Source organism: Crocuta crocuta, unplaced genomic scaffold, assembly GCF_008692635.1.
Source record: "Crocuta crocuta isolate KB4526 unplaced genomic scaffold, BGI_CrCroc_1.0 scaffold653, whole genome shotgun sequence".
NCBI classification, from domain to species: domain Eukaryota; kingdom Metazoa; phylum Chordata; class Mammalia; order Carnivora; family Hyaenidae; genus Crocuta; species Crocuta crocuta.
This window is the reverse complement of record NW_027527134.1, coordinates 583674-591843: the sequence shown is the minus strand read 5'-3', so window position 1 is coordinate 591843 and position 8170 is coordinate 583674. Positions and strand designations below refer to the sequence as shown.

The following is an 8170-nucleotide window of genomic DNA, read 5'->3' as shown; positions in this document are numbered from 1 at the left end:
CCCCCCCCCCCCATGGTCAGGGCTCTCCAGTGGCAGCCGGACACAGCCGGTTCAAACCCCCCTCGAAGCATCTGGCTCTGTTCAGCCGCTGAGCTGGGATGTCCTTGGAACCCAGCAAGGCCACCGGCTAAAGCTGAAGCTGCCCTGACCACGCCCCCTACTTTACAGGGGCTGGGGGCTGAGGCTGGGGCCACACAGCAGCTTGGGGGTGTCCTGCGGGGGGCAGGTCCGGGGACAGGGGCTCATGGGGCAAGTCCAAGGCCTGGAAGCACCGTGCTGGGCGTGTGGGCCCCCCCCCCCCAGGCAGTGCACGGTGATGACGCGGTGAGCCCACCCGCAGAGCCCCCAGACTGCTGGGAAGGCAGGTGCGCGGGGAGAGAGGAATGGGGGGCCCCCGACGGCACGTTCAGGGACAGTGACAGCCAAGCTCAGCCCCAAAACTGGACAAGAAGCCAGTCACGTGGCATCCCGGAGACCCGTAGGCCAAGAGCAGAGCACACGCAGAGGCCTTGAGGCAGTGGGGAGAGTCCAAGGCGCAGGCGGCAGGGCCCTGGGGTAGAGGGAGACAGTGAAGTGCGCGTAGCATTTTGGGGGCCCAGGCAGAGAGGTCAGCTTTATCCTAAACGCAACAGGGAGTTTGGGGAACAAGGAGGCTTGTTTTAGGAAGTGTGGGGGGCGCCTGGGGGGCTCAGTCAGTTGAGCGTCTGACTTCGGCTCAGGTCATGATCTCGCGGTTCGTGGGTTTGAGCCCCGCGTTGGGCTCTGTGCTGACAGCTCAGAGCCTGGAGCCTGCTTCAGATTCTGTGTCTCCCTCTCAGCCCCTCCCCTGCTCATGCTATGCCCCCCCCAAAAATAAACATTTTTTAAAAAGTGCTGCCACCCTCCAGAGAAGGCTTATGCAGAGACGGCCCCTGGGGGGACACAAAGGTGGCAGACAAGGGAGGCTGCTCGGGGTCTCTGCCCTCGAACGGCTGGAGGGCAGGTGGGACACAGTGGGAGTGGGCTCTCTGCCTGGGGCGGGGGGGCTGTCCCCGGGCACAGCCATCCTGGGTCCCAGAGGAAGGAGGAGCCACAAGCCTCCCCCCTCCCAGCCCCTGCTGAGCCCCATCCCCAGCCGGGGCATCTGAGCCTGCAGTTCAGATAATGGCCACCAGGTGGCATGCGGGCCTCAGAAATGCTGTGACTGCGGGAGGGCAGAGGGGGTGCCCAGGACAGACGGAGAGGGGTGGGGGCAGCCAGGATGGGGGGGCAGCCGGGATGCTGGGGGGCCGCACCACGCCGTGGAATGAACCATGAGCTCTGAACGGGACGGGTCTTCTCTGGAAGGGAGGTGCCCGGGGCAAGAGGAGAGTGCAGGCCAGAGCACAGAGTCCTGAGGCCACCAGGGTCTGCGCCCACCCCGGGGCTGTGGTCCGCGGCTCTGGTTTCCACGGACAGCACGGGGCCTGGGGTCCCAACCACACGGCAGGGTGCAGGCCACGGCTGCGAGGGTCCTGGCGGCTGCTGCACACTCAGCCCCACCCCCCAGCTGGCCCAGGGTCCTGCCTGAGCTCACGAGGACGGGCTGAGTCGTCGCCTCGGCTCAGGGCCCTGGGTTCACACGGCCACGGCATGCAGGGACGCACGCACGGGGCCTCGTGGGCTCAACTGTGCGCCCCCCACGGTCACACGCTGGCGTCCCACCCCCAAGCCCCTCAGCGTGTGACGACATTTGGAGATGGGCTTGTTAAGGAGACGATTAGGTAAACCGAGGTAACTGAAGTGAGGCCTCGAGCCTGTAAGGTCGGTGTCCTCGTAAGAAGGGACGCCAGAGCCCCCCGCCCTCCGCGCAAGGACACCCTGAGGGCACGGCGTGCCAGCGGGAAGGGGGTCCTCACCAAACAGACCGTCCTGGCCCCTGGTCTCTGACTTCCGGGCTCTGACGTTGCGGGGGACAAACGCCATCTAAACGGCCGCCCCAGGACTCTTGACGTGCTCCGTGCGGTCCAGGCTGCGGTGCAGCTCCTCACGGGACACCCCCAGGCAGCAGAGCCCCGTGCCAGGCCCCTGGCTCCCCCGGCCGCCGGCAGGCGCGAGCGAGGCCGCCCCACCCCGGGAAGCATCGCCCCCGCCCACCTGCAGGGGGGCGGCCCCTTCCCGCCTGTGCCAGGGCCACCAGTGCTGGGCTTTGGGGACGTCTCTCGTCTAGGACAGTGGCCGGGGCCGCGGCAACTTGGCTGCTCTCGTGGGTCCCCAGGACCAGGGACGGCTCTGCCTCCCACTTTCAGGGTCACCATCCTGCTTTCTGACAGCGAGCGTGGCCCTACTTCTAGACGAGAAAGCACCTAACAGGGCGACGGGAGCGAGAGCCACGTTAGGGCCGAGGGCGCAGGAGAGCGCCCATCAGGCCAGGGCGCCCCACCCACCCCCNCCCGGGGCTCGCGGGGCCTGGCGCCCCACCCCCGGAGAAGCCCCGCGCACATGCCTCTGCTGGCCGCGACCCCGGGTCCAGGCCGCCCCACGGGACCAGAGGACAGAGTCCCAGACGGGGAAACAGCGAGCGAGAGAGGGCGCGTGAGCGACCTCCGGACACACAGGAAGAGGAAGCCCGTCTGTGACAGCAGCTGATGCCTTCCCCACCACCGTCCCCACGGTAGGAGACCGTACACTGTCCCAGCAAACAGGCGCACGGAGCCCGTGGACGGGACACCTCACCCGACGGACGTCCCCCAGCTGCCACCAGATTTCTCGCGAACACTGGACAGGTGGGCGGCAGCCGCGCAGACACTAGGTGACGGGACAGGACAGACCGGCGCACGGCCACGGAGGTCACACGGCCACGGAGGGCGCGCGGCCTGGGGGTGCACGCGGCCACGGAGGTCACACGGCCACGGAGGGCGCACGGCCACGGAGGTCACACGGCCACGGAGGGCGCGCGGCCTGGGGGTGAAGTCACCGGGGGGCAGAGGAGCAGATCCCCACGCAGACCCGCGCGCACCGGGGCGTCTGGTCTACAGTGAAGACGGCACCTCGAGTCAAGGTGGGAAGACACAGGTCGGTGGACGGGGCCGAGCAGGTGGCCAGGGCAGGGGCATCTGGCCAGAGGCTCAGGTGGGACCAGACACCCAAGTACTGGCCTCAACCCGGGCCAGGGGTCACCCCGACACCCAGGGCCACGGGGCAGGTGTGGGAAGCTGTGCTGACAGGTCTTCCCGTCCTCCTGTCCCAGCCTAGCTTGGAAGTCCCCTCTTCCAGGAAGCCCTCCCAGACCACCAGTCCCAGCCTGGCAGTCACACCCTGGCAAGTGCGGGAGCCAGAGCGGGGGTCCCTATGCCTCCAGTCCCCAGCTGCTGGCCGGCAGGGTGGGAAGGACACCAGACGGGGTCACCACGCAGGCAGGAAAGGCCCAGAGCAGCTCACTCCACGCCACGGGCCACTCGCCCGCAGACCAGAGTCCCCGCGGCTGCGACAGCCGTCCAGCCCCTCGTGTGGCTACGTACCATCCAGAAGAGGGTGCCTGTGGCCAGGGCGACGTACTGCTCGATGGTGGACAGCACGCTGAAGATGAGGCAGACCAGGACGATGAGGAAGCTGAGGGCGGAAGACACGCGGTCAGCTGTGGCGGCCAGCCTGCCCGCTCTGCCCCGCCAGGCGCCCGCCCGNNNNCTGGGCCTTTCCGCCTGCTGCCGCCCCCGCCCCGAGACTGCATCAAGCCTCCCGGTCTTGGCCCAGGACCAGGGGCCCCACACGCCCGCGCTCTGCAGCGTCTCGCTCCGCACTCCCACTCGCCTGGAAGGGCGTCCAGCCGTCCGCCAGGACCGGGGCCACAGCCCCCAGGAAAGTGGTTTCACAGACGCCAGGACTCCACGTAGACCCCAAGGGGAGCCCTCCACGGGGGCGATGCGATGGGGCTTCAACCTCACCAGGACACAGGCACGTGCCGGGGGGGCAGCCAGTGCCCGTCTGTGGCCAGACCACCACGTGGGCACGGGGCTCCCCTTCCAGGCCCTGCGTGCGCCATGCCACGGGCCCCGACCCACAGCCTAGGGCCCGTCTGGGCCCCGCTCCCCACCGGCTCGCTCCCCGGCCGGCTCCCAGGCCTCTGGTGCACACGGGGCCCAGGAAGCACCCACCCAAAGAAGACGCAGGCTCGCCACCTGCGCCACGTGGCCCGGGCAGTGCCCCCTGACTGTTTCCCCATCAACACGAGCCAGAGCCCTCGGCCACGTCCTCATGGGGCCACGGAGGGCAGTGCAGCCGGACGTCAAAGCAGGGACTCAGGGGCCTGGGACAAGCACTCAGCTCCCGTGGCCTCTCCTCCTGTGGCCTGGGATGACACAGCCGTCACCCTGTCAGCCCCAGGGAGCACCCCCTCCGGGCCCCCCGACCCGCTGCTTTACAGACAGTGACCTGGACCCCGAGACTGCCACGGCGTCGTCACCCACCACAGGGGTCTGTGCTTCCTGGGGCCACGTGTGGTTCCAGCACAGAGGTGCCAGGACGGCAGGGCCGTGTCCCTGGGGGCCAGGAGGGCCGGGGTGGGGGGGCGGTGGGGACAGCTCACGTCTCTCTGACCCCTGGGAGGTCTCTCCTCCACGCCCACCTCACCTGTCACCCTCTAAGGACATTTGTGAGGACGAGGAGGGCCCCCCGAGACTAAGGTGACCCCACCTCGAGGTCCTTCACTCAGCCACACCTGTGAGGCCCCTCTTGCCCCTTAAGGTCAGGACCCCAACATCTCTGGGGGCCATTATCCAGCCAGCCAACAGTTACCCCTTCTACAGACCAGCCACGCCCGAGTCACATCCCCCGCGAAGGGAGGCCCGGCGCCCCCAGGACCCACAGCCAGGACATGCATGAAAAGCCCCACATTCTGGGCCGTCTCCCACCCCCCGCGGCAGCTCTGGCCCTGGGGGGTTGTGATGGCACCGCCGCCTGCCTGACTGGTGCTCAGCTGAGCCTCAGGGCCCAAGGGGGCAGCGCGTGTGTCCCCATGAGAGCACGGACTCGGGCCCCGTGCACACCCGTGTCAGCCCCTGTGCCCGGCCCCCTGTGCCCGGGAGCAGGAGAGCCCGGGGAGGGGGGAGGGCTGCCGTCCGGAGCCTCGCTCACTGAGCAGCAGCCCCGTCTGCACACGGGCCCCGCCGGCCCCCAGGAGGGGACGTCAGCACGGGCGCCCTCACCCCGGAGCAGAGATCACGGGGAGGCCCCGGGCAGACAGAGCTGAGCGGAGGGGGACCCTGGGCCGGGAGCCCACAGGGCCGCTGCAGACGGCTTTCCAGCGAGGGCCGGGGGACAGCTGACGCCCACCGAAGGGCCCTGCTTCCCCTGCCCCGCGCTCATCAAGTGTTGTCACCCACACTAAGTGTGTGTGTCTGCTCCGTCCTGTCCCGGCTGCGCCTGCGGGCCTCGGAGATGCGGGGACAGGGTCCCTGCCCCTGGGGGGCTCGGGGCCTCCTGAGTCCCTGGCGCTGAGACCATGGCTCGGGTCCAGCCCGCCACCCATGGCTCCCGAGAGCTGGGAGACAGAGGCCCTGGAAAAGAAGGGCTCTGACCCATTTTCTGGGTCAGGTGTGGGAGCAGGGCGGGGTGGAGAAGAGGCAGGCGGGACAGAGGTCGCCCACCCCCACCAGGCCGTGTTGGCCCGAGGGACAATGCCCTGCTTGTGCCGCTGGCAGGAGCCGGGGCCCCAAGTGCCAGGGACGTCCTGAATCTTATCGGTCATCATTCCCGTACCTGCATCAGCCAGGTGCCCTGGGAACACAGAAGAATGCAGGAGGCCCGCCAGGGCGCCGTCCAGGACAGCCGGAGGGCACCCCGGTGGGGGAGGGCACCCCGGTGGGGGCAGGACGCAGGCGGTGAGCCGGGTGGGGGTGCGCCGGCCCCTCGGAAGCGCTGCGAAGCCACGGCGTTCTCCCCAGCCCACCCGGAGGCACCTTTCAGCCCTGGGGGGCTTCCCGGTGAAGCTGAGAATCATTCACGTGCACCACGCTCGGCAGGGGACAGAAAGCGCGGCTGTTCCCGAGCCCTCGGCGCCCCCACGCCCAAGAACGTGGCCATCAGGTGGCCCTAGGGTCCGAGCTGAAATTCGGGGAGCTTGAAATGGAGCGGAGGAGGATCACCCGGATGGAGAGTGGACGGTGGGCCCTGGGGCTGGGGGAGGCGCTGGGGGTCCCTGTTTCACGGGGACAGTTTCTGTTTGGAAAGATGGAAAGTTCTGGAGACAGGATGTTCATAATGTCCCTGAGCTGTGCGCCTGACACGCTTAGGATGATACATTTTACGTGGATTTCACTGCGATTTTCATAAAGTTAAGGGAGTGACGTCTGGATGCAGCAGCGGACGGCTGACCGAGCCCGAACAAGGCTGGGGGCAGGGCACGCAGGGTTCAGGGCCCCCCCGCCCCCCCCAGGACAGGACCTTCGCAGGCAGGTAAACAAAGGCCGTGTGGAGGGACCTCAAGCCCGAGGCCAGACGGGTTTTGAACGTGTGATTCAGCAGATTAGGTGCTGACGTGTTTAACCCCAAACCGTATCAGAGGCTTCTCTCTGTATAAACCTCGCCCCGGAAGGTTCCCAAGAGCTGGAACAAATGAAGGGCAGGTGCCCTGCCCGGAGCTGGTGCCAGTGCGCCTGGCGCGATGCCCACTGACACTGGGCTCCCACGGGGGTGGCCTCAGGCCCCGCAGGGCCGTCCACAGGGCCCCCCGTAGCCCAGCCCGTGCCGGCACTGCTCCCTCTAAACCCCCGTGAGGGGCCCGTCACCCCACGTGAGGCACACCCGCAGGTGGCCCGGACATCCGGGAGCAGAATCACAGCACTGGCGGCGAGGCGACCCCGAGGCTACGAGGCACAGGAACGCCTTCAGGGCCACAGCGCCGACCATGAGCCCAAGCTGGCCGACCCCAGGCTCCCCAGCCCCAGCTTCAGGCTGAGACTGAACCCCCACTTGGGCCAAGGGCCGGGCCCAGCGCCAGTGCCACGGCTGCCAGGGCGGGAAGCCCACGCTGCGTGCACGCAGCTGAACCACGCTGGGGAGGGGGGCGCTGTATCCTGGTCCAGCTTCTGCGGCCCCAGGCATCACCCTGGGCTGGGGCTGCGTGGTCACGTGGACCCTGTCAGCTCTTCTGCGCGAGGACGCCTGTCACCACACGCAGCACCCCCCCCCCCCGTCCCCGTCCCCGGATCCCTGCTGCCCCTCAGGACCCTGAGCCGCGTCCTGCCCGCAAAGCTGCTGCTTCTGCACACGGCCCCGTCCCGCTCTGGGGGCCCGTCCTCCCGGCGCGGGGCTGGCGGCAGCCCTGGGCTCTGGGAGCCGGGGCCACGGGGTTCAGGGGGCTGCTGCCCGGCCCCACAAGTCAGTTAAGAACCACCAGCGAGAAACCTGCGCAGGAAGGAGCCTTTCCCGGGTGTCACCAAGGGGCTCGGGCCCTGCCCTTCCCTGTCATCAGCTGGCCCCCCGCACACACGCCCCGGGGCCCAGGGACCTCGCTGGACTTGACGTGAGCAGGTGGGGGCTTCCTTCCAGCCGGGCACCCCTTTCTCCCCTGAAACGCCTCCCTCTCTCATTCCGCTTGGAAGGGGTGACCAGGGAGGGCTTCTCAGAGGCAGGGGCCTGGTCCGGGCAGGGGCAACAGCAGGTGCAATGCCAGAGGAGAGCATGACCCACAGGTCAACTCGGGGAGACGGCAGGGCAAGCCCAGGAAGCAGCAGCCCCAGGCTCGGGGGGAGAATGCCCCCCGAGACTCGCGGTCTCTTCCCAAACAGATGCTGTGGGTCCCTGAACCCGACAGGGAGGCCTCGGGCAGGGGGGCACCCGGGCCGTGCCCTGGGGAGGGGTCCCAGACCCCCCGGGCTCTGCGGCTCCAAGGGGCTGAAGCCGCTGCCTGCACCTTAGAGAGGCCCTGCCTTCCAGCCGGGCCCGTGCAGTCCGGGAACCTTCCCAGGCCGAGGTCTCTCATCAGCCGTGTGGGCGCCGGGGGGCGACCCGGCAGGGAGCAGCGGCCTGTGGTCACTGACGGGAGGGAGGGCGGTAAGAGCCGGGGCTCCGTCCCCATCAGGGTGTTTCCTGGGTCCCCGGCTGATACAGCGAGCTAGGTACTAGGAACGTCCATCTCTCAGGCGCGAAAACAGAGGCTTAGGAATGCCGAAGCCTGGGGTTCCCCCAAAGGAGGAGAAAAGGCAGCACGGCG

The 8170-nt window shown here is 68.6% G+C and overlaps 1 protein-coding gene across 1 annotated transcript in view; it reads right to left on the bottom strand.

Moving 5' to 3' along the window:
- The window catches only part of KCNQ1 (potassium voltage-gated channel subfamily Q member 1), a 318572-nt gene that overhangs the window by 261651 nt on the left and 48751 nt on the right, over positions 1-8170 (bottom strand). The window contains exon 4 of the mRNA XM_077757142.1: positions 3480-3570. Within this exon, the coding sequence (XP_077613268.1) occupies positions 3480-3570 (91 nt within the window). The remainder of the gene's footprint in view (positions 1-3479; positions 3571-8170) is intronic.